Raw genomic sequence first — 26,620 nt, forward strand, 5'->3', positions numbered from 1 at the left:
CTGGGGATGGACTCTTCATTAGGGACTGTAGTGACAGGACAAGGGGTAATGGGTTAAAACTTAAACAGGGGAAGTTTAGATTGGATATAAGGAGGAAATTCTTTACTGTAAAGGTGGTGAGACACTGGAATGGGTTGCCCAGGGAGGTTGTGAATGCTCCATCCCTGGCAGTGTTCAAGGCCATGTTGGGCAGAGCCTTGGGTGAGATGGTTTAGTGTGAGGTTCCCCTGCCCATGGCAGGGGGGTTGGAACTTGATGATCATAAGGTCCTTTCCGACCCTAACTATTCTATGATTTTAACATCTCCCCATTACTTTATAACCACCGATTCACATCCCTGGGAACCTGCAATAACCACTGTGCAAGCCAGCCCCCAGCTATGCTTGCACCCCAGCCCATGTCACCCTTCCTGGACTTCCATATGCCTAAGTGCCACCTGTCCAGCCCCAAGGGGTGAAAGCCAGTGTGCTTTTGACAGAAGGGGTTTTGCAGAGGGACAAACAGATGCAGAGGAGATGCAGATATCAAAAGCATTAAGCTGCATGATACCAGGATCCGGAAGCAGAAGAAGTGGAGAAAAAGAAAGGCAACGGAAGTGGTGAAAGGAAAGACTAACATGCTGCCTTGTCTCTTTTCCGCCAAATCTTCCCATTACCTTCTCCTTCCTCTCCAAATCATGTTAATGGTTGATGTTTCACTTCCTTTTCTTCCCTAGGAACTGGCCCCTCCATAGTTCCAAAACCAGGATAACAAACAAAACAAAAACCAATCAAACAAGCAAAAACCACAAACAAAACAAGCACTCCCCCCAAAACAACCAACCAACCACAACAAGAACCCCACACCTTTTATACCTTGTATTTTTTAAAGAACCTTTGTGTACTGCTAAACTGTAGCATTATTTTAAACATTCATTTTCTGCCCCTAGCTCAGCTTTGACGACAGAAAGGAACTGCTCCTTTTCAGGTTCATATCTAGTAAAGAAATAACAAAGCACCAGGGAAACAAGTTATTTCCAGGCTATAAGAGTTTTCTTGGAGTTGTTTTCTGGTGGGGTTTTGTTGGGGCTTTTTAAGTACCATTTAACAAAAAAAAAAAACCAAAAAAAAAAAAAAACCCAAAACAATAAAAACCCCCACATTACTTTCACGATGCTGACCACAACACTTTAAGGCAGCGGGGCCTGAATAAATATTTTTACGATGAAGCCTGCAAGAAAAGATAATACATAAGACATTTATTGGACTTTTGTTTCTTTGTAAATGCATCATGGAAGTTGAAAAGACAGAACGATTATTTCTAGTGTAACTTCAGAAAAGTTATGGAAAAAAGATGCCTTAATATTTTACTAAGAGGAGGCTTTCTTGGGAGACCTCCCCCCAGAGCTCCCATTAACTCATTTTTGCAGCTTCTTTGACGCAACATCAACAACAATAATTCAATTTATGGTCCAGATAAAAGGCATTTCAAAAGATGTGAGAGGAGGGAGAAGGGGTTTCAAATGGCATTACCAGTTTAATTCAGTCCAGTTACCTGCTGCCTGTTTGCAAATTAACTCCTGACAGCTCATCCTCCACCCAACAGAACAGCTGTAGCTAATGGCATCCCAAAGGGGACGGATGAGTGTCAATGCCTGTACATACAAGAAGACCCTGTAACATGTTTAAATTGCAGTCAAACAGGATCAGATCACAGAGGACACTGCCCACACCTTGCAAAAGATCGTGACAAGCATGGTCACGCTGGGAACAGGAGCTCACCCCAGGGCAGGAGATGCTCCAGCCCAGAGGGTTGGATTCAGCTCCAGCCCAGGGTCCTTGGAACATAAGAAGCAGAAGAAATATGCACAAAGAATTGCAAGCATCCACCCCCAAACTGCCACTTGGGAGAAAGATAAGTAAAAAGCTTTTATCAGCATGGTTATAAGGACTCCTAACTTCTGGCATATCATTTGGTAACTAGGACTCCAAAGAGCAAGTTGGAGAAGACTGCCCCCTCGATGAAGAAAGGTCAGGGACAGGTTTCTCAATTTCCATTTAGGTTTCTCCAGCTGTGAGGAGCAGCTGTGGTGGGGAAGGTAGGAGAACTCACCGCGAACAAAGAATGATCAATAGGACCATCACAGCAGGATGACCTCTCTGGGGATGGAGATGCTGCAAGAGCATCCCTGTCTGCATTGCCCATCACCTCGCTCCTATCAGGCAGGAAGATGTGTCATTTGGTAGGGGCACTGCATGAGTGGTGGTTGCAGCCCTCCCCTCTACTGAACTGTCAAGACTGACTTCAGGCTACCCTTTCCCTGCACACTGGAGATAAAAATTAGTTAAGATACATAATCTATAATGGAGCCTGGCTTTCCTGGTCCATCCACCACTGACAAGCTCAGCAACCAGTGCCCATAAAAACACACTGACACATTCTCTGGACACACACGCATGACCAAAATCCCATCAAGCCCAGCTAGCTGCTTTTGTCCTAACAAGCGAGAAAACGTTTCCTGAAGCCAGGACAGACAATTTCTTCCAATGAGAGAGAAAGGTGGAAAGAGCACAATGAAAAAAAGCCAAACATGCAAGAATTAGGTGAGTTACATGAGAAGTCATATAAGAAAAAGGTTAAAAAAACAAAGAACACCCAAAACCCCACAAACCGAGGCCATATATCACTGGCCATGTTTCCCATAAGGAGAAACCTTCTGTAAACACCACATCTGAGCAGTGTGCAAGCCATGATGGACACAGGGATAAAAAGGGTGAGCAACATGAGGTACAGACAAGTCCTATGCCTTACAGGAGGTGCCCCATCCTGCATCCTCTAGGATGTGGAGGCTGATGAACTCACAGGCAACTGAAGAAAATAAAGCTGCCCTAATTGCTAGTGTTCCTGTAGCACAGAGAAGGGATGTCATTTTGAGCTGCTCTAAGAATGGTTTAACTTTTGGGGGAAAATTTCGTCAACTACAAATTTCTCAGGGATATCAACCACATTCTGCTCTTTGTGAAAAGCCCTAAAGGACCGGAGTTACTCACATAATCCATCCTTCAATAGGTATCTTAACCTGCATCACTAGCAGAGCTTCTAGCAACCGAGTGGCAACACAAAAAGACAAAAAAGCCCTTTTGTCTCAAGAACATATGCAATCACAAACTTCACTCACTGTCATGTCCAGCTGGCAAGAGCCAAACCTGTCCCTGCAGATATGGTAGCGTTAGTTTCTGCCCTATTCTTTCTTCCCAGGATTTCACACAGCCCAGGGAAGAGCTGGATTTTTGTCAGCTACAAACTCATCCCTCAGTGACATTTAGAAGATATAAAACATCACCTTCTATTTAAGGAAAAATATTTTCCAGCCCTCAAGGAACGGGAAAAGCAGCACGAAAATGCAACCAATGTGCATTCTTACACCTGAAACCCCAGAAAGCAAATAAAACCAACCCAGCTGTTTGCTTTCAACTCCCAATATCTAAAGCCAAGTCTGAAGGCTTTACTGTAAGGAAGAACACAACAATGAACTCATCACTTCTAACGCAGTGGAAATAATCTGCTCCTTGAACCTGTCCATCCAGCACAGTGGTGGAAGGGAAGGAGCAGTAGTATTTCACACTCCCAGGTCCACGGTCTATACCCATAATCAGCTTTCCAGTACCACCACACACTTCAGAAGATCCAAGCAGATTTATAGGAGGCTGATTTTGGATTACAAGTCCCCAAGGAACTCTTCCTCCCAACATCCACAATTCAGAGGTTGATTTATACCCAATGCATAATAGACTATGTTTCTTAGAGACAACTCATTGTCTTCAACCCCACTGCCGTTGCTTTACCTGGAGGCTTGGTTTGTTTTGACAGTTGTCGAGTTTATAAATACTGAAAGTAGCACTCCATTAAGGCTGGAGACAGTCAAACTACCTCAGACCAACAGGACGCAAAATGGTAAGGCACAGTAACGAGATGATGACGCATTCATAACATAATGCTTTCATTAAAAACTTGCTGTCCAGGAAAGCTTGCCCCTTCACAGCAGAAATGCTGGTTTTCATAACCACCCAAAGAGAAATTTTTGCACAAACCAGTGAACCCCGGGGAGAGCTCTTGAAGAGCACATGTATCTGTCCGGGAGCAACTGGAGAAGTACCAACCAAGGGGTTGCAAATAAAGCGGTGCCCAACCCATTTAAAATGCCACTGAGTACTTTGGCATGCACCCACACACCAACAAGCCACTAACGGTTGCAGTAGCACGAGGTTGGGAGCTCACAGGAAGCAGATTCAGGGAAAAGCAGGACTCCTGAGATAAGCTGCTGGATGCCAGAAGTCCTTGAACAGAGGTTTCTTCATCCACAAGCACAAACAGTCTTTTTCCCAGTTTTTAATTATTTTTAAAGGCATAACATGTTACTCTGATCAGAGCCACAGCATGTGCACCAACCAACTGCAAAGCTACGCATTTGTCACAGCATCTATGCTTGAGGTGAAGCCATCTATTTGCTGTATTATTAAAATAATAACAATTGTAGATATCTACCTCCCACCATAGGAATGCTGAGGGGATCTAGAAGCTCACATACACAATCCCTGTCTTTGGGGATCAGGGACCACAGACTTTATCCTGCCCAAACACCACCAAGGGTCCAAGCATCATTCTCACAGAGCATGTCTCTCTACTCTGGTCCTCGTCTCTACATGCAAATAATGGGACTTCCTCATCCCACTGGAGCGGTGCTCTCAGATTAACATATTCAAAACATACAAAAGTGAGGTTGGCAGGGATATTACAGAAAACAGTCCTTTATAGCGATGATCCAATACTGTTGATCCTACCTTTGCAAGTTTCTAACGCTGGCAAGTATCTCAAGGACGCAGTCACTTCCAGCACACCATCTACTCTAACATAAACTACAGGTGATGGAAAGCACCAAAATTTGAGAGTTGCCAAAATTTTGAGAATGAAGCTCTGCAAAGCACAAGGCTAATTCTTACAGCCGTACAAAATCAGATCTAAGTGCCCAGAAAGTAGGGAAGATCCATTTATCTATCCAACTAGAAAAACACATGATGGTTAAAGAAATTGCAATTGAAAAACTACATGGTTAAGCACCAGCTATGTTTTACAATACACAAATCAGAGACACAAAAAATACGCTTCTTGGAGCATCAGCATCATAAGATGTAATCCAGAACACAAATAAGGGGTGAAAGAACAAAAACCCCACTTTTCTCACCTCCCACAATTCTGCCCCACGACCATGTGCCACAGAAACAAAACTCTATTTGGGGTTGTTTTGTTGTGGTTTTGGGGTTGTTCTCTCTCCCATCCCCAAAAAAGTAAGCCCTTTTGTTTGAGTTTAAAGGAAAAGTAATGAGAAACACTTTTTAAATTAAATTTTGGTTTCAGGAAGTTGTGTGCATTTTATGTGTTTGGGGTTTTTTAAGTTTAACAGCACAAACCAAACAAGTGGCTGCTCTTTTGAGAATGCTCTCCTCCTGATTCTTCTCAACACAAGAAGATGAGGAGGTCAAATATCTCAGCTCTCAAAACCACTGTCACAAACGGGAACCTCCTGGCCAAAGAACACCCCAAAAAGGGGAAACCAGCAACTTTTAATCCACCTCATCTTTAAGACGCTTCCCTTTCACAGGGTTTGTGGAGCAGGAAAAGAATGAGAAGCCGTAACACAAATTCACATTCAGAAGTATGCTTAAGAAAGCAAAGCACCAAGATTGATTAGTGTGCTCCACTGCTTTAATAAACAGGCTAATGATGACCAAATTATAGCAAAGCTCAATTGTGTAACCAAGGAGCCAAGATTTCATCCTTGATAAGGACATGGATTTCTGTCTCACAGGAGAAGCCTGCAGTTCACTAACAAAGATGACCTTTTATATTATACCCTTCAAGGCCACAATTAGGTGGAGAAATACTGTACTAACTTGGCAACACGAATTTTTGTACACTGAGCCAATTTTTAGCAGAATCTTGCCAAGACCATTACCATCTTATAACAAGAAAAAAAAAAAGAAATACAAATACAAAACCCACTGCTCTCTAGACCCAAATTACTTTCCACAATTCAATGCAATTTTAATTAAGATGATTAAATTACAGCAAAAATGATTAAGATGATATCCCGCAGCAAACCACTAAAGGTATAACACCTTAATCCAGAAGAAGCTGGCATGCACATATCCATGATAAAGTATTCATGAAAAGCTAGAATTTTACACATGAACCAATTTTACATCACTCAAACAATACCTTGGGAGATATTTGTCACAAGTAAAAAAAAAAAAATAGTGACATCCATCAGCAGAGCACAGTTTTTCTGAGACTACACAGAAAGAAATCTACACAGAAAAAATTGAAAAGGCTACAATTACTTTGACAATGTTTCTACAGCTCAAAGGAATTTGGGGGTTGAAATAAATGGTTTCCTTCTCCTTCCCAGGGCTCCCAAAATCAATTTAATATATAATTCTTTTTTCTTTTTTTTTTTTTTTTAACCAAGTTAGATCAGAAATGCATGTGAAATCAGGTCACTGCAATAATCACGTACATGTACGTTTCCACTATTGCCTATTAACCATGAGGTTTAAATGAATGAGGAAAGTCTCAGACCCATACTTCACCAGTGGAAATCACTAATATAAACATAGCGCTGCTCAGGTTTTACCCTTACCATCCAACTAGGCCTCTACTCCTCTGGAGAAGGGTAAATGGTATTTAACAGAGAGGGTTCAAAAGGCAGCTACACAGAGGCATGTATCCCAACTAGAACCTGGGAAAGGATATTGCAACAGAACCCCTAGGGTTCAGGTGGCCTCTCGTGGTGCTTCAGCACTGGATAAATTCAATCCTGTGATCTTCAAGGAGCGGTAGCTTCAGCATATTTTAAAAAAGCTGTGCTACTGCAATGAAAAAAAGTTACAAACCAGCTATTTCTAGGTGCAGCCTTCTGGAAAACCTCAGCAGGGACAGAGACAAATGACAGAAAATGGTGCAAGAGATTTGGAAAGAGGAGGAATGAGTGACACAGTTCTGGCTGGTGCCTCTCCCAGCCCATGGGACAGGACAGGGGTCGAAAATTACCATCGAGCTCAGGTGGGCACCAGATATTTTATTCTGGAGCACAGACGTAACCCCGAATTGTCTTAGAAGTTGTGGCTGAACACACAACAAGGTACCAAGTAACTAAGCTTTGCCTTGCTCTGGACCTCCATGACTCCTCTAAGACTGACCCATAGCAGGGGGTTTTGCAGAGTTAAGTGCATCGTTTCCATAACGTAGATCCATTCCCCAAAATGCTGCTGCAGTTTGCATCAAGGACTCCTTTGAAGCTGTTCACACTAGCTATTAGATTTCAAAATGAAGGGGGGGGGGGGGGGCTGATCTCTAAATAATAAGAGGAAAGAAGAAAACAGTTCTGTACGCTGCAGAGAGCTATTAACAGCCATGCAGAATCACCCAACTGCTCCCAGCTTCAGGACACAAAAACCCTGATGAGCTTTTTAAGGACAAGTGCATTAGTGAAACTTGGAGGTTTGAGGTTTTTTAACTATAACTCTGAATGCCCAGTTAAGGTCTGTTTTCCTCCCCACAGTAATTAGTCAGATATGACATGAGGTGAGACCCAGTCCACGTGAGAGGTTAACTTTGTATTTTTCTTTAATGGATGAAGAAAAGTTTAACTTGAGAAAGATAAAATTCCAACATAAATCCTCCACCGAGGCTGCTATGAAATAACTCTTTTGTTTAATTATTATGAGCTGGATCGGCAAACACTAGATCCCGATGGACAGAGAGCAGCTGTTACTATAACAGAAAGACATTCATCTTCCCTTCTCAGGACACTGAAACTCTATCAACAATGCCTGTAAAATGACCCTTCCCCCCCCCCCCCAACCCAGAGTTTTTGCCTGGCTTTCATATTCAGAACTATTTTTAGCAGACTTTATCTTGTCGTACTGCACTTCAACGTTTTGTACATTAGCTGGTTCAAAATCATATCCAGGCACAAAAGTGTTAGGGACATCAACAGGGCAATTCTCGAGTGCAGGCTGCAAGAGTGGCACATCCCTCACTCGGGGTTTCTTCTTTCATCAGCAATTCATTGAGAAGGAGCCTATAGACACAGTTACACAGCCAGATACACTCACATCTCACTTATCTAACAGAGTAGGAGTGATCTCATTTACCTCTGGGGCTTACAGTTACCTTGGAAGGGCTTCTTTTAGCTGTTATTTACATAATAAATAGCCAATCTGTACAGGAGTACATGGGAAAGGAAATTCTATTACCAATAATAATAATAATAATAAAGGTTTCTCATGTTTGCTTTTAACAGCACTAACTCCATCCCATTAGATGAGAGAAGCAGCTATCTACAGAAAATTATCTATAGCTATAAAAATTATCTGTAAAAGACTTCCCCAGTTATCTCAGGTACAATATAAACGCTAAAATAACCCCCAGGAACGGACGCATCGAGCCAGACTCCCTGCCAACACAAACAGGCACCATGCCAGGGCTTCAGCCAGGCAACAGCCGCAGGGATACACACTTGCATGGACCGTACGTTCAGTGGGGTTTGACGGTTTTTGTGTTTCCTTTTTGCTTTGGTGTGGTTTGGGGGGGTTTGGTTTGTTTTGGGGTTTTTTTCATCCATCACCATCAAAACTCAGGAAGAATGAGCTTTGTGCCACCAAGCTGCACCCACGAGGGGAGCTGCCCAGCAACAGCAAGCGTGCTCATCAGAAATGCTCCATCAGGCTTTGCTTTTCTTTATAGGCTGCATAAAGAAGCCTGGAAATCAAGAATGGAGGGCCACCATGTTGCTTCAAAGACTCCAAAAGGTGATTAAAATCCACATGGGAATTTCTAGCTATAACCAAGTGTGCCAAGCCCGCCCTTTCTACAAACCCCTGCTTCACACTTCCACTTTAAAAAAGATGTTCCAGGACTCTGAGGAAGGGACTAAGGTCTACTGTAACATCGAGGTAGTAGAACAATAGCAGTCAGGTAAAAATGTTCATCTCCATAAGTTTTAGTTTGTTGTGAGGTTTTTTGTTTTGTTTGGGGTCTTCGTTTTGTTGAGGGCTTTTTTGTTGTTTGTTTGTTTTTGTTGTTTTTTGCTTGCTTGCTTGAAAGAGGATTTGTCTCTGAAATACTTCAAAGGAAGCCAAAAAGCATGGAAGGGGCAGCTCTGCGGCAGGGCACACCCTTAACAGCATCCCCACCTGAGGGTCCATGTGCAGTATTTCAGCCGGAGATGCTGCGGCTCTGTTGTAATCACTGGAGTCAGGCATTCACAACTCCTTGCCTGCCAGCAGGCAGGGCCAACATCGCAGCAAGGCACTGCCAAGCATTAAATACACCATCCTCTTCTCCTTCTTGTTGTGCTAAGCTTTATCCCCTGTGCATCTCAGGTTCCTTAAGTAAACAGGAATTTCACAGCAGGGAACTGGTATGTCAGCAACAGTGCCTATCATCACTACCCCAAACTCAATTTTTAGAAGCCAAGCAGGTGAGCGTTATCCGGTGCAACTGTAATAGGTATCTGGGAAAATGCCTTGCCCCAGGCCTAAGAATGTGCTTTAGCAGAGACTTCCCTATAAAAATAAATGTGCCTGGTATGCCGTGGGTGCACGTGAAAGCAAGGAATTCTGAGTTCAAACTTTTGTGCCCCTCAGAGCTACCCAATAGCCACAGAGCTGTAACTGGATACTCCCACCATGAACACCCAAGGACAACTGAATTTCTCAGCGTGCACATATATAGGGGAATTAGCATTCTTAACCCATTAATTACGCTCAGGAACTAAAGTGGCAATACAAAACCCTCTGTGTTTCGGTTGTCATCCTGGAGAAAGGAAAATAAAGAACTGGAGAAGCAAGCGAGCTGTGCACCCACAGGTTGCATTGCCACGTCTCAGCCATCCCAAGAGTGAACTTGCCAAAACAAGGCTACTACCAAGATAACCACAAATCTGCACTTTGCTGAGCAGCAGCATCTCATGTCAGTCATAGCTGCCCTCTGTTGAGCAGAGGGACTTGGGCAAATCTGCACAGTAACATACAGGTCTGAAGCAAAGCAAATGCCTACTCAAACTTGAGCATCTACAAAGCTCACAAGCTCCTCCAAGACCAGTACTATAGTCTCCTTACAACTTTAATAGTGTACAGCTCAGCTTGCTGCCTCAGAGAAAAGCCTGAATATCAGCTGTGCAAAATTTAACACACCCCCCCCCCCTTCCCAGAAAAAGGAGTATGAATGGCAAACAAGGCAACTGGAAAGGGGAGTTTTCAGACAGTTCAGCCAAACTGCACCAACAACCACCAGCCTGCAGAAGCAGGCCAGAGACTGTAAGACATGGGAAGAGCATTAAAAAGGTTTAAAAGCCCAAAATGCCTCTGTTTTATGGAATCCTTTTTAAAAGTCACAAAAAGGAGACAAGAGCTTGACAGAATACATTTCTTCACTTCAGACCCAGAGCTGCATTCCTCCCTCCCCAGGAATTCAAAACTGTCTGCAGAGGTAAATTATGTATAAGCAAAATATTCCTAAAAGCCAAATTAAAAAAGCTGCACACATTACACAAGGCCTTTTAAATACATAATGTCAGAGGAAAGAAGGGTTAGCCACCTAGATTGACCATTTGATAGATCAGGCACAAATGGAGCTAACTTTATCCCTCTCATCCACTCAAAGGCTTATAATCTTACACCTTGAAGCAATAAATTAGGAAGAAGCAGTACACTAGCACTACACGCACCACACAGAAAATTTAAACTTCTACTACTAGTTAGAAAACAAGTCCTACAGTGGGAAAAGCTTTAAATAAAAGGTATATAGTCACAGTACTAAGACGCTACAGAGTAGCATCAGCTACCATAGACTTAAAAATCACAACCTTTGTCGCTGTGGGTTTGGGGCTCATTTAGCACAGGCTTGCGATTTTGGATCAGTCTGGAAAGTGCCAGAGGCACACTCATCTCTCCATTCCATTGCCAGCCTTACTGGAGGATTAACACACACCCTCTGCTCTTCTTCTGCTATTACATAATGGCACATATTAGACAGGAAGAGTCGAGTTCAAAATTCACATCTTAATTTGTACGAGTATCCATTTAGATTAAAATTTATGTAGCTCACACTGTAAAGCACTGCATCTTTTCATGAATGCGCTTTATCCTCTTTAAATAAAGAGGATGGACTCACACAGATCTATTAGCATGAGACCAAGACAAGAGAAAGAAAACAAAATTATACCTCTGGTTTCATAAATATACCAGAATGTCCCATTTTTCTCAGCCAATTTCATTCCAGGTGGGCAATAAAGGACGTTGCGGTGGTCAGAGCACCAGCTGTGGACCCAAGTGGATGGGGAGCAACACTCCTGCCACTGACTCCCAAGATCTCAGTGAAATGCCTGCCATTGAAGTGGTGGGAATATCCGATAAACTTTTATTACATCCCATAAATTATGCACTATAGGGGCAGGATGCAGACATCCACAGATACAAGTTTTATGTCTAAGAACTCCTGTGCAAACATTTTAACAGGCTCATTTCAGCTCCTTAATACACCTCTGCTTCTCAAACCCATCAGTGAGCTTCAGGTCTAGGCTGCCTCCTGCTCAGTGCCTGCAAGGCAGCCCTGCCTACACCCAGCCCCATGCCTTCCTCCAAGCAACCTCCTGCCTGCCGAACTCTCCTCCAGTACAAAGCCAAACCTGTGATGAAACGGCACAGCAAGCTGGAAATTGCAGAATTATTAGTGAGAAACAGGCAATTCACATCTTCCTCCAGCAACAGGGTCACTCCTTCCATTATGTTTCTTCTCTGTTTAAGTTTACAAACCTGTGTGCATGAGCCAGTCCCTGCTTGCAGGCAACCCAACCTAAGAGAAAAGGATCTTCTCCAAGAGCCAAATCACACCAACCACCTCCAAAGTCGCCAAAAGAAGATAAATATATATCACATAAGGTAGGCAGAGCACACTACCAGGTCAAAGCCTGATCTCACCCGATACAGAAACACTTCCTCATGCAGCTTACATTTTTGGTATAGGTACAAAACATTTGGTGTGACCTTGGGTGAGCCACTTGGCAATGCAGCAAGGAGTACTTGCAGACAGTAACGTTTTCTCATACTTGGCCCCTCTGCTTCGTGTTTTTGGGGCAGGGACCTTCTCTCGATACAAGCAGCACTTTCCGAAAGAGAAGCGGCATTTTTCAAGGCATCTAGACATCAGTACCATTTTTTTCTTAAGTAGCATGATGGACCAATGCCACATGCAATAACATAATCAGGGAGACAAGACTCAAATACTGGCAAAATAAGAGGCACTTGTGAGCTAGAGGGAAGCATATTATTATTTTCAGTGTACACTGACAATTGCTGCTCTTAACTTCTAGTTTGAATTGAAGCTATACTGTAGTAAAGGAGGAAGATGACAGTGAAAAGGAACATGAAATTGGTGAAAAAGACCAACGGTTTTATTTAAATCTAAGGATAAAATGTGCTGAGTCTGCAGAATGCAGGCAGAGTGTTTCATCTTTAATTTACTTCTCTGTCCCTCTGACTTCAGTGGCTCCAAGAAAACTTACATGGAAGATTTCGGAGAGGGAATTTAGGTACATTATTTTTAATATACCTTAAAGGAACAAATGACTAAAGGGATACAAAATTATTTCAGAATGAAGTAATAATGAAGAGAAGAGATTAGACATTAGTTGATCCTCAATGTTTAATGGGGGGGAAAGGCAGGGGAGAGGAGAGCTTATACTGGTGAATGCTGCAGCCACAAACACCTCTCTTACACATCCAATTTCACTGATGTGGAAATCCTCACGTGAAGGAACAGGCGAAAAAAGAGCTTAAGTGGGAACAGGGTGCAGAATGCCAAGTGCTACACTGAATAATTCAGATCGAGGCACTGCTATTGGCCAAGCAAGAAAATCACACCCCCCTGCTAGTTTTAAAATCAAAGGCCAAGGAAGGATAAAAGAGAAAGACAACATCTCTTTAAAGCAGAGATCACCCTCTGCAGTTCCCATTTCCCAACTTCCCACAATGTTCTGTTACAGCAAGAGCGCTGGAGCTGGGGTGCCGCAGTAGTGCCAAGGCATGGCACCACACTATCCACAACTGACCAAAAGCCTGGATAACACTGATGCCTTTTTGACAGCACTCGTTCAGCCCAACAGCAAGAGAAAGCCAACTCTGAAGCAGGTACTGACCCAACAAAACTAAACTGACTTCGTAAGAGTTGCCTTTGCTAGACTTTCTCTGCACATAAGCAGTTCTTCAGTCAATGCAGCTGAAGGCAAGACCCCACTAGGGCTTTCACTTGGGTCTATGTTAACACTGAACTCAACCAGGCTCTCTCCCCTGTCTTTGTCCTTCCTAATCACAGTAATGCTTCTTCAGCACCTGGCCAACAGGGCTGCATACAGAGATTTCCAGGTGAGGGACGGGAAGCACCATAAGGAGAGGCCGTGCACCTGGTACAGAGTGCAGTATTCCCTGGAAAAGGGGCATCCAGCAGATTACCTTGCCTTAGTCATGCACAGCTAGAAGCAGGCAAGTTATCAAGTCGCTTCCACAATTTTCAGACTACAGCTACTGCGTTAAGCTTGAAATAATCACCCCGGGTACATTTGGTAGAAAGATGTTTTATATTCTGGGTCTTGAAAGATGCAGTGCTACTAAAATCCCATCTGACCAACCTAGTGCAGCTCCACATGGTCAACTACTACTAACATTAAATTTTACAAATGCTTCTCAAAGTAGGCCCTGATATTTGACAGCCAAAACACCTTCCCCTACAAAGCCCGAAAGTGGAGTAACTTTGACTCCTGCTTATTTTACCTTTAAGGTATCCTGGCTTTCTAGGAACAAGCACCATGTGGACAGTGCACACAATTACACCTTTGCTGGATGCCCAGCCTCAAACCATCTCTTCCGTTGACCTCCTTCACTCTTGATTAAAATTAAGATAGACATCTCTCGGTTCCTTTCACAACTGCAATGCTTTTGCAGGGGAACCCAACCCTTGGACAGGCACTATGAAAATCACAGCAGCGGGATTCCTGGGCTGGTCTCATCATGCCACTACCAACACTCCAAAATCTGCCCCTCTCAGCCCAGATGAGAGGCTGCCCTTCCCTCTCAGCCTGTGTGCCAACCCTGCTTCCCAGAACTGGTGAAGTAAGGGAACCCCTCTAGGTGAGCCGCAAAGTGAGGAGTGCATGTGTGGTGGGGAAGGGGAGAGAAACAGTGGGAGAGAGAACAGGACAAAATTTAAAAAAAAAAAAAAAAAAAAAAGGAAAAGGAAGGAAGGAAAGCAAGAAAGAAGTGAGGCTGGCCTGTTTCTTTCTTCTCTACCATCTATTCAGTGGCAGCAGGGGAGGTCTACAACTGTTGTGTCATGTAAAGCACAAAAAAAAACTGACAAGCGTGCTTTAGCTGATGGAGACCAGAGTGGACAGGAGGCTGGTGACAGCTCAAATGCAGGGAGTAAGAGACCTCCACTTTAATTGCCTGTTTCTTACTATCTCATCAAACAAGCAGGAGCGTTAGAGCCTGGATGGGCTGCTCAAAACCACAAGAAATGGCAGAAATTTCAGTGTGTAAATACCTCAGCTAACTACCCAGGCTGGCAGAGATTCTCACTCCTGTCCAGGGATACCGAATTTTTAACCCTGCGTCATCCACAAAAGCCTATACCAAAGGGAACATGCAGAAGATGCTTTGAAATGGTGAAAGGAGGGAGGGGGGAAAGGGAAGTTAAACCACAGGCTGGGCAGGACCTGGAGAGGTGTTTATAAATAAAGCCACTAAAAATAATACACTGTGCACTTGCATCTCTAACATAGCATTTTCTTCTCCACAGAACTGTGACAATGGTTATCTCGGTGGTATAATTATCTAGATTTGATGACAGATTAAAAAAAATACATCTCTCAAACACCTGTTCAAGAGTTCTGTGTTTTTAAAGGCCATTGCCATTAACCTTGGGCCATGCACTTCATTGTGTTTAATTAGCAAGCTAATGAAGCCAGTTTTATTCCCCTTCTCAAGCACAAGAGGATAAATACAAGACAGTGAAAGAGGAGACCAGATCCATTTGCAGCACAGTTCATTGCTGCATGGCATTACTACTTGCACCAAAATAAAAGTAATGCAATAGCTGGGGAAAACATGTTAGCAATGCATTCTGCAAGACAAATCCTTTTACACCTTCTGTATTTTCTAAGGCTCATAGATTAAAACATGATTTCCGAACATTTGGGCTGCAGAAAAATTTGCAAACAAAGGGCTAAAAATGAACATAATGTTTTCCTCAATGAATCCTCAGTATTCCAAAAATTAAGCATAACAGATTTCTTTCTTTCTTTTTGGTTTGTTTTTTTTTCTGCAAAGAACAGCAGCCCGTGCTTGCTTTGTTACAGCCAGCCAAGGTAGCGATGAGAGAAGCATCAACAATGGAGGTCAAGCGATTTTCGAAAAGCCCACCACTTTCTCAGAGTCCTAACATGTACACACACACAAAAGCCATACTCCAAGCAAAGCCGGGTGCTACGAATCCCAGCAACACATTGCAACTGTGGGTATCTGAGGTTGTTTGTTTTTCTTCCCCTGACTGAACAGCTTTATGAAAAACTGGACAATGAAGATCACGTTGATAAATACTCATAAATAAAAGCTTTAAAAGAGAGGGAGGGATTTACAGAATTGCTAATGCACTGATTTAATGATTCCAGGGGACTTTTCCAAATAAACAGAATTATATTCATTTTCTAGGGTTTCTTTATTCTGTTTTCAGGGGGAGGAGAAAAAGTCAGTGTAGTGATGCCCTATCACATTATCCTTTTCGTAACATGATACATTTAAGAAGCTTTCAGGGTTAATTTTTTTAACGTAATCGTTTTTTCTCCTCCAACTTCCATTTCTGCCACTATATGCACACAGCCATAGGATCGGGTTAAAAAAAACAAAACCAAACCAAACAAAAACCCAACCCCACACCCAAAACAAAAACAAAATAACAAAACAAAACAAAAAAGCCCAACCCGGAAGCCATCTCTTTTATTGAATCACCCGAGATAAAAGGATTCCAAGATATATGGAAAGAAAATACATTGACCATAAATCTCCTTTATGCACATAATAGAATTTTCCAGCCAAGAGAGCTGTTGTGATGATAGCAACGGCGAGCACCACGAATACTGATGGCGCACACACACACACACACACACACACCCCCCGCCTGCTTCTTCCAAAATACCTGCTCTCCCTCAGCACTGCTATGTAAATACAAGACCGCACAACCCCCTTCCTAACACATGGAAACAAAGCTGCGTACAAGTGTCCCAGCGATCAGATAAAAAAGCCCAAGCTGGCTTTGCTCGCCATCAAATTAATTTTTTTTTAATTTATTTTTATTGCCCGCTCCCTTTTCATTGCCTTCCCCTCCCCGCCTCACACTTTCGGTGTGACTTAAAAAATAATTAAGCGATGGCAGTGTTTATAATGCCAAAGGCAGGCGGTGGCAGTGCATATTTAATGGGCACTCGGAACAAAGGAAGCCCGGCTGCAGGAGCGCCCCGGGGCCGGCCCCGCCGCCGCCCCCCCGGGCAGCCCCTTCCCCGGGCCGGGGGACACGGACACGCGGGGAACCCCTCCCACTCCCACCCACTTTGCAATACAATGAAGCCGCGATGGCAAAGCCGCCGGGAACTCCCCGGCTGCCCATCGCGGAGCAGGGAAAGGGCACGGCTGCAGCATCGCCGCCTCCCACACCCTGCCCCCGGGAAACCCTTGGCCACAAGCAGCACACCTCCCTGGCCACAAACAGCCCCCCCCACCCCACACATCCAACCACCACCCCCTCGCCCCGGGATGGGAAATGGAGGCACCGATACAAGTCACTGCCGAGAGCCGGGGCAGGGGGCTCAACCCCGGAGGGCGGGTGTCGAGGGGTGGTGGTGACCAGCAAGGGTGGGGAGGGGGGCCGGGGGGGGGGCAAAATTGCTGCCGCCGCGGTTTGTGCTGGGGAATGTGCATCAACAATAAAAAGGAACAGAAGGGGAAATAATCATAATTACAAAAATTAAAACAAGGAGGGAAAGTGGGGAGCGTGGGGTATTTCAAGCGTGCCCGCGTTTTCAGTGCTGGAGAGGGAAACAGGGGTTCTGACCTCTCCCGCCCACCCCCCCCTACCCACGCGAGGGCTGCGGGATGGGGCACCCCATGGAGAACCCCCCCGGAGCGCTGCCTGGGGCTCCCACAGCTCCCCCGGCAGTGCCCGGGCTTCCGGCTAACTTCCACCCCGCGCCCCCCGGCAAAACGCGCACCCCGCGGATTGGAGCCTAAGTTTGGGAGCCAGTCCAGTTCCACAAAATAAATGGGATGCAAAACACACTAAATAAACACAACCCCGCTGCAAAAGCCCCCTCCCGGCGGATGCTCCCCCAAGCACCCCCTTCCCACCGCGCACACCCCCTTTATCCCAACTTTCTCCCAGCTCCCCCCAGCGCCAGCCAGCCCCAAACGGCTCGTTTCGCGCTAACAGGCAAACCCCAGCGGAACCGCGGTAGCCCGGGGGGCTGTGAGGGAGGAAGGGGGGGGGTGTCCTCTGAGGACCAGGGGGAGACTCCTCTCCACCGCCCTTGGGTTACACACCCGTAGCCCGGCAGGAGCGGGCGCACACATGGCTACTACCTGAGCGGCCCCGCACCATTTCGGAGCAACCCCCAGGTCTCTTCCCGCTGCTCCCAACTTCTCCACACACGCACACGCACACACACACACGCACGACCCCCGCAACCTCTTCGGCTCCCCCCCTGCCCCACTCCGGCAGCACCCGCTCAGAAGTAAATGCCCGTTTTTGTAAAGTTTCCTCGATATCGCGCCGTGTTTACATTGCCATTAATTCCCACAGGCTGCCTGAAGGGAACAAAAAGCAGCAGCACGGGAAGGCTCGTCCTGCGAGCAGGGAGAATACGGAGGGGGGGGAGTGAGGTGGTGGAAAGCAAAAAGAAAGAAAACCAAACAAACCCCCCAATAATAATAAAGCAAATGAAGCAGACGGCAGCAGTGGGGCCATTCCCCAGCTCGCAGGCTCGCTGGTTGCTCTACTCTGTTTCGGAGGGTGGCTGCAAATAATTGCACGGCCCATTCAATTCTGCATTTGGAGAGGCGACCGTAAGCCCGAGCGGGAGGTAAACACACCGAAATGCACTTACCTGCACAGAAAGTTCCACAAAGCAAGGCGAAAGTCAGCCACGAAGCAATCATATTCCTTTACTTTTTTTTTTTTTTTCCTCCTCCTCGTGTGCCGCTCTATCCCCAAGGGAAGCAAAAATAAAAATACGAAGATCGAGAGAGTGAAAGAAGGGGGGAGACGCGAGGCTCTGCCCGCGCTCTCTCGCGCTTAAAAAAAATAAAAAAAAAAAAAAAAAAGCAATAGAAAAAAAAAAAGGGCAAAAACCCTGGGGGAGGGGGGAGGGACGTGGGGGGAGGGAGAGAGAGAAAAAAAAAAATCGGCTTTAATTCCTTCGCAGTTGCAAAATGTATCCAGTGGAGAGGAACAGCCCCGGACGGTTCGACCTGCTCCTGCCTGGCCCCGGCGTTCGCTCCGAGCTTTCCAAGAGTTTCTTTCCCTGGGCTTTTGTGCTGGGAGCTCGGCGTGCACCACACACTGACTCCCCCCTCCCCTCACCCCCTTCTTCTTCTCCTCCTCCTCCTCTTCCTCCTCCTCCTCCCAACCCAGCCCCTCCGGCTCCCCCAGCACTACGGGAGAGCGCGCACACGCGCGCGCGAGCGCACACACACCCCCCCCACCCCCCGCCTGTCCCCGTGGTGGTGCACGCGCAGACCCGTGCAAAGGCGCGCGGAATCTCCGCGTGCGCGCAACATGCGCACACGCACACGCACCCGCTCCGCTTCCCCGCGCAACGCAGACGCGCTCCCGGCGCCGGCAGCAAGCGGGACAGCAAGCGGCAGCGTCGGGACTTTGAGAGGTGACCGGCCCCGCGTCCAGCGCGGGCGCGGAGCGGCAGGCAAGAGCTCGCGGAGGAGCCGCGCAGCGCCGGCAGCGTGGTAGTGGTGATGATGGAGAGGGGGGAGCCGGTGGCGGCGGGCCGCGGCATCGCGGGCTGCGCGGGGCGCGAAGCGAGGGGGTGGCGGGCGCGGGCTGGGCCGGGAGTTGCCATGTACCGGGGGGGGGGGAATAAAAGGAAAGGAGGGAAAAGAAGCAGCAGCTGTGGGGAAAGGGGAGGTTTGTTGTGGTTTGTTGTTGTTGTTGTTGTTGTTGGAGGGGTTTTTAATAATTAAAAAAAAAAAAAAAAAAAAAAGCTGAACCGGTTCCAAAATGGCTCCTAAAAAAAAGAAGAAGCCAAAGCGGAGCCAGCGGGGAAACCCGGATGTTTGATACAAAGAGGCTGGAGCAGGGCGGAGCAGCGCGGGGGCTCCGCGGCCGCTGAGTGGGGAGCGGCGCTGCCCGTCACGGCCGCGCCCCGCAGAGCACCGCCCCCAGCGGGGAGGACCGGGGGGTTGGGGGGGGAAATGAGGAGGATGGGGTTGAAGGGTGAGGCTTCCTCTCCTCGTGCCTGGAGGAGAGAGGAGGACAGGAGGACCCCCTCGGGGGTGGGAATATACCCTGTCCTTATGGAATAATAATCCTTCTCTTCCAGGTTGGTGAGAATGTGTTTTCTCTACCCCGGAGCCCCCCGCACGCAAAAAACTCCCTTGACCCCCAGATCTTGCAGTAGCGATGGCTCAGGGACAGTGTCCAGGAGTGCCAGGGCGGAAGGGCCACCTCAGCAGAATCAATTCCCAGACTGTTTCAGGGTTAATAAGTTTTTCTTATTAGGAATTGAACTCTGTACACAACCTGTTTTAATGATAACTAAATAATATGGTATTAGGGAGCACCACAAGGGGAAGGAAGAGGAACGAAAGATGCTGGACTTGGGTCATTCCCAAGGCTTGGAGCCTGCAAGGTCCACTGACTCACTGGGGAAAAGGCTGCAGCACAGACGTGCAGCTCCCGCACACAGTGGTAAATCTCAGGTCACCTCCCTCCAGTTTGTGCTATGGGGAGTAAGGTTGAAAATGTTTCCAAAAGCATTTACTTTTTCCTCTGGAGGGAGAGAAGAGTAAAACTGAATAATTCCTTTTCAAAGTTTGAGAAGTGTTTTGTTTCAAGAAGAAATAAGTAGATTTATTTTTGCAGTAATGAGTTTGCAGGAAACTTCAGGAATCTTTTGTAAGGGCTTGTAGCGTCTTGGAAGCTGGAGTCTTTCTTTATATACATACAGCACTTGCATAACAACCTCTTAACTGTGAATGAGATTCCTAGGTGCAGTTGCAATAAACTGATTAATAGTATCATTCATGGTATCATACCTCATTCATATGTTCAGTGTAAGTAAAGAGGAATTACATTGGCAGGAGTATAGCGGTTGTGACTTCAAACACGATACTCTTGGGGGAAAAGTTACAGCTAAAGCATGCACCACTGGGCACTGCAATTGGTAAAGCTGCAAAAAATGCTCAAGAAAATAATTTTTGGAGTAAAAAGCAGCAAAAACAAGCTCACAGAGAGCTAGTGCTGGGCAGGTCTGTAGCACGGAAGAAGCAATGTGGGCAACGTTACCCAGTTAGTCAAACCAAGGATGGAAAATAAGGAGGCCTATCTGTCAGAGGGATTGGTCAGGGATGACCCCTATTTATGCATAAACAAGCACCCACAAGCAGGGTCGTTAGGTTTTTTAATCTGGAGACAGCAAGAACTGATTTTGTCACCAAACACTTGTGAGACAAATCACTGACAAGGACACACAGAAAGCAAAAGGGAATGGAAAATGGTTAAATGAGAAGGAATGTCTTTGCCATGGGGTACAGCTGCTTGGAATGCATTGGGATCCTCAAGAGAAGACACAAGTAATGGGTCAGTATTTCCTATATGGTTGCTTATTTCATTCAAAAGCAAATAATGGGTCATTGCTGTATATTTCATTCAATGAATAAGCTACCACATGGCTGAAGTATGGAGAAATGTGTGGGGCAATAAAAAGATCCAGTGTTTCACTGTACCGGCATCCCCACAGTTAGCTAAAATGAGACATTTAGTTCATACCGAGAAAATATTAGCTCTGGGGAGCAGGCAGCTTGGCTAACACAGTGATCGGTTGCGCTGTGTCCCTGCCCAAACCTAAATGCTCCCTGGCCAGCGCTGCTCCTATTTTTAATCTCTCTGCTATGAAAAGCCCTGTTCCACAGTACCTGAATTTGTGCTTTATAGGCAGAGACTTGGGAGCACGTTTATCACGTGCCTGTCATTGCTTTTGAGGAAATGGGTCCAGAGTGCTTGGGATGTTGTCTTGAAGCCACCCAATGAGATATGGCCCTTTGCTCTTGGACAGTGTGCTGCTTCACGGCGATGCTGTGAAGAGCAAACTGACAAGAGGGCTGTACCCAGGGCAGTTTTTGCCCAGGGATAAATGATACCCTGATTTCTCATTTATTAAATTGCAGCCTGTGTTGTGTACATTGTTTCACAGGGAGATGTTTACCCTAATGAAAAGCTAAAATGTTTTCTCTCCTTGCAACATAAAAAGCCCAGGAGTGAGTATTGTCACCAGAGATAATGTTACAGCCTTAGCAAGATGACACTTAAAAACTTCGTCAGCTTCCAAGAATTTCGGAATAGCGATGAATGAAGGTAGCAAGTGTTAAGAGCAGGCAGTGCTTGCAAGAAGTGCCCTCACAACCGGTGTTTTCAAGAGCTTTTTTCTGTTCCCAGTTACCATTAGAGCTGCACAGCTGGGACCATTTTTGAATAATTATACTTACCAGTTAAAAACCCTCACATGCTAAAATAAATTTTAGCTAAGATGGCTTTGTGCTTTGCAGCCTCATATGACACTCCATCTTTCTCATGTGACTGTTGTAACAAGTCAAATTCATGTCTTTTGATACCCGACACATGATAAAGATACTTGGATCACTTAAGCCTGTACAAAACTGCAATGCTCGCATGTCATTTATCTTAAAATCCTATTGTAGCTCTCGTGAAATGTAATTTTTTCAGTGAATGAAAATTTATACTGGCAGAGGTGTTATAAAACATGGAAGATGCTCAGGGAAGGGGACCCAGCACTTCCTTTATCTCTTCAAGTGTTCAGTAACAGGAATTTATTTTTCTGCTTGGCGTTGGTTTGTTGCAGGTTACAGAGCTTTGGTGCAACCAAAGGGACCCATTTCCAGTTGTCTTAACCAAAATTGCAATAACTGCAACGGGTGAGACATGTGCTTGTGGCCCCGAGACGACAAACTGGTTCACAGGCTGCAGTTTCCATATCAGTTCCTAAAGCTGCTTCTAGGAAATCACCCAGCCTAAAGAACCTCCTGGGATCCCAGCTTCTACATTCCCATTTCAAAATGCATGGGTAAGAGAAAACTATTTATATTCATAACCTTAAGTAAATAAATTGTCACTTTAACTACACGTTTTATTGTAATTAAGTGCTTCTCAGTAATAAGCAACCCACACTATGAAGGAGTTTCCTAATATAACAGTAAGCTAAGTTCCCAGTTGTGAGCAGAATTAGGAAGCTTTTAAAAGCACAGACCACGTTGCACAGTTCTCAACATGTGGAGGAAACGCAGTTTTGCTAGAGAACTTTATCCTTATTTCCATTGCTGTGGTCAGCACCTCACCTGCAGGATTTCCCACTAGGATTTATACTCAGCATTAGCCTGACTCTGCTTCTGATGGTTTTGCCTTACTCTTAACAGGAACAGACCTGAGGCAGATTTAACAGACCTTCCCCAGCTTTCTAAGGACTCACTGCTGTCACCTCTCCATAATGCAGCTACAATTAACTTTGCTGGGATGTCTATATTTGAAGCAGCTTTAAATTAGAGCCTGAATTTACAGACGTGGATGCAGATGGTCTTTGCTACTGTCTGCATGAGCCCTTGGTTTTTGCACTAAGAAAGCCCACCCACGTTAACAAATTTGCCCTTTGCGGTCTGGCTTCAGTGCAGCCGGTAAAAATAGCGAATGATACGACAGACAGAATGGGCCCCAAACTATATTTTTTGATCGCTTTTCTTAGCTCTAGACTAAAGAGCAAGGCATCCGATGTTGACAGATTAAAGGGGAATATACCAAGCAAAGGGATCTGCTACCAAGATGCCCATAAACCGGCAGTTCTGCCATCCTCCAGAATGTGAATTCTTCCTTTGGTTCTTAGTTGTATTTTGATCAAAGTGTAAATACCAGCAACTGGCACATGTCAGACAGTGTCAGAGCCGCGTACCAAAGCTTTCTTCAGGTTCAATCTTTAGCGCTGCTTTACTCATTTTGTTAGGGCTTTTGGGACATAGCTCATTATTTTTACCACTGTAACCAGCAGAGTGGCCGTATCATCATTTCCCCTTAAATCCAGGAGAATAAGTCTGGCCTATTGGGCAGGGAAACTTAATTGTGAGAAGCCTCTGGAGGGCGGTTGGCACTGGATGGTAGCTGTACTATTAGCATGTTGCTGCCCCTGTAAAGAAGAATCCAAGCTCTAATGCATACCTGCAAGTCCCGCCAGCTCGACGGGTATCAAAGCACGCCCACACTTGAGCTGGAGACTCCTCTGCTCAGACAAGGAGGATTACGGACATCATATGACTAATTCTGCAATGACGGTGTATGCTTAATTGGTAAAGGACTGCATTTTCTATCTTTTTTTAACCCAGGACATAGCGTCAAAGGTCTGCCTGATGTTCGAGGTTCATTTCAGGTATTTTCTTCATTGAGATTCACTGTACCTAAGGTTACTGTGACCTCTGGCTTTGTCTTGTGCTCTTCAGCACTATAAGAAGCCAGTATTCAAATTCCCCTGAAACATAAGGCTGTGCTGCTCTTGCAGCTCACAAAGAGCCTTCTCTGAACCTCGGGTACAAAAGCTTTGGCTGTTTCAGGAGCCAGTGGACAGGAGTCACAAAAAGCATGATATTTATGTAAGTGGACTGCGGTACCAAACTTTAGACATTCATTCTAATGTCCTGCTTTCAAGATCTCTGCCTCAGTTTCCCTGTAAAATGCAAACACAGCATTGGTGATGTTTAGCTTATTAAAAGAAACAAATACCTCTCTAATTTCTAAGAGTGTGTGTTGCAGGGAGTTGAAGTCAACGCATCTTAAATACAGTGGGAGATGTTTTTACCAACCATTCAAACAGATTACCAAGAGCCACAGCAGCAAAATCCCTTCTGCTTGAAATGTTAAGACTGCCTGGGTGCCTGTCAGGAAAATGTGCTCCAGAATTGGGGGTAGTAACACCGGAATCACTTCTTGGTGCCAATGCTAGTGACTGTGACAGCATCCAGTAATGGCAACCTATTAATGTTTTGCTCTGTGCCCATAAAGCAGCTCTGCCCTCCTTCCTTCAAAAGCTGAAGGTAGATAAATATGGGTCCCATCATCTGATCATTTTGCTTGCATAGAAGTTACCTACAGAGCCTCTACATGAGATGGACAAGCAGAAGGGCAAGAGAAACTCTTCCCATCCTTGGTGTAAGGCTAGCCAGTGCACAGTGCTGCAACCTTGGGGCTCAGGAGCTGTTGAGTAGCCCTGGTTGTTCCACTTTTCTGTGCACAACAGCCGACATTGCTGATACCAGCTGGGGGTGGCAGGGGAAGGGCAAGGTGTTAAATCTCTGTGCTGGAGTGTGTTTGGACCAGGCTAGGGCAGCCTTAAGTGCTGCACTCTTTTGGGTGGCTGCCAGCATATCCCGTGGGGTTTTGCCGCACCTAAAAAAGAGCCTGGGAATACAACAGAACCCTTGAATCTGCAAGAGTGAGAACAGCGTGTTCAGTTACTGCCCTTAAACTGTTCCCTAGCCCCATCCATTTAAGTTACCATCATCTATAAAACAGTCCAATAGGTATTTACCCACACTGTCTTCAGCTGTTGATGTTTTACCTGAAAATGCAATGCAGGTGTTTTAAAGTGCATATGGTGGCTACAGCAGCCTAGAGCAGAGGCGTGTCATCTCTCCAGCTCCTTCACGTCCCTCCCCAGGTGTTCCCTGGGCAGAACATCTTTCAAATTCCAGTATTCTGTTTAAAAACCTAGACTTGGGGTTTTTAAACGGGTTGCAATTAAGCTTTAACAATGGGAGGGTTCATATGGAGGTGCTGTGCCCCTCTTTGAAATGGCTTTGCCTAAGAAAAGCATCTGTGTCCCTCCTGCAGCCAGCCAGAACACACTGCAGGCTTTACTTCCACTACTCTTACCTGTGGCCTCGTGCCTCCCGACACACTCAAGACATGTATGGAAGGGCTAACAAAATATGTCCTGGAGTGTTTGGTGTATTTTTAGAGTTTAACCCAGATTATTGGCCTTTGTCCCATATTTCAGTGGTTAGGGTGTAAGCATGCCCAGTGAGGCCAAGTGCTTCCTGCATTGCTTTCAGGAAGGCTTTAATCACAAAAAGTACCCTCTCAGAGAAGGCAAATAATTAAGCTTTTGTGGCAAATACTCTACTGCCAGTAGCAGGAGGTGGTAAACACTCAACACTACAGTATAAATAGAGCAAGGCAGATGCACTAAGCTTTAAAGTGCAACGTTATTGTGTTACATGGTACTGAGGAATGAACTGGACATCACTAGCAAGGTAGTTTTCCTTTTGTCTTTATTGGAACCGGAGTTTGTTTTTACATCTTAAAGTATCTGTCCTTGCTGCTCATCAGGGGAAATGCTGGTGTAAACAGCCTGGATGAAACTCTTCCCACACTGTGGCAGCTGGCAGTGTGCAAGTGGGGCTATACAGGTGCCATCCAGCCTATCCTCACTTCGGCAGCACCGTTCAACCTAGCTCTTCCTGCAGTGCTGGGTACTGCACAGTGTTCCATACTCTTAGGGTATCATGAGCTTTGCCTGCAGAATATCTTCCCTCTTGTGTAACCTCAGCCTGACCTGCTGCGGTTTGGTCCTTGGTGAGCATGTTGGGGAGGGATTGCTCCTTTTCTCTCTGCTCCAGCTTTTTCCCCATAGAAGATTGTCTCTTTTCAGCCTGCCAAACCCAAAACAGGTGAATTTATTTGTCCCTCATATTTCTGGCAGCACAGCATGACTCTCGCTCCATCCCTTGGGTTGCTTAGCCATATCTCAGGGGCTAAATTCAGTTGCTGAAGTCCTAGATTTCCCATGCTGCCATCTCTGGCATGCGCTCCTCAGTTCTGAGGGACGTCTCTAGGTTCAGCCCTCCAGTTGCACCGCAGGTCTTTGGGATCATCAGGGGCTCCCTGACAGACTCATCCAAGCAATTTCTGGCTTTTGTGGGCTTCCACCTTGGTATTACCTTTTTACCTTCCTATCAACTGCTTACTGCCCAGCTGCCCTAATACCCTTTCTGAGACTGTTTCCTTAGCTTTATAGCATAGGACATACCACATGTCCTAAAAAGTACAAAATATAGAAACTATTCTGTTAAGAACCCAGCCACTGGTTCATCAATTTTGTAGAGAGGCAGGAGTGACATATTGCCAATACAGATGCAGGTAAAATCTTGCTGCGCTCAGTCACACTTGTGCTTCCCAGCTCTCCCCAGCA

General features: G+C 45.6%; 1 protein-coding gene and 1 long non-coding RNA gene across 3 annotated transcripts in view; one reads left to right on the forward strand and one right to left on the reverse strand.

Annotated features, from left to right (window-relative positions):
• The window catches only part of ACVR2B (activin A receptor type 2B), a 96,363-nt gene extending 77,627 nt beyond the window's left edge, over positions 1–18,736 (reverse strand). The window contains exon 1 of the mRNA XM_061348257.1: positions 18,248–18,736. Coding sequence (XP_061204241.1) covers positions 18,248–18,299 — 52 coding nt within the window. The 5' untranslated portion in view covers positions 18,300–18,736. The remainder of the gene's footprint in view (positions 1–18,247) is intronic.
• Positions 18,737–19,645: 909 nt separating this feature from the next.
• Positions 19,646–23,872, forward strand: LOC133209807 (uncharacterized). Of its 2 annotated transcripts, XR_009724770.1 has the most exons (4): positions 19,646–19,853; positions 19,931–20,955; positions 22,235–22,456; positions 23,129–23,872. It is a non-coding gene; the product is annotated as an uncharacterized LOC133209807 (long non-coding RNA). The 2 variants fall into 2 exon arrangements; XR_009724771.1 differs by lacking the exon at positions 23,129–23,872 and having other exon boundaries at positions 22,235–22,515.
• Positions 23,873–26,620: the final 2,748 nt, after the last annotated feature.

Source organism: Neopsephotus bourkii, unplaced genomic scaffold, assembly GCF_033783945.1.
Source record: "Neopsephotus bourkii isolate Nb327-2 ecotype Australia unplaced genomic scaffold, CSIRO-AGI_Nbou_v1 NB_53, whole genome shotgun sequence".
NCBI lineage: Eukaryota > Metazoa > Chordata > Aves > Psittaciformes > Psittacidae > Neopsephotus > Neopsephotus bourkii.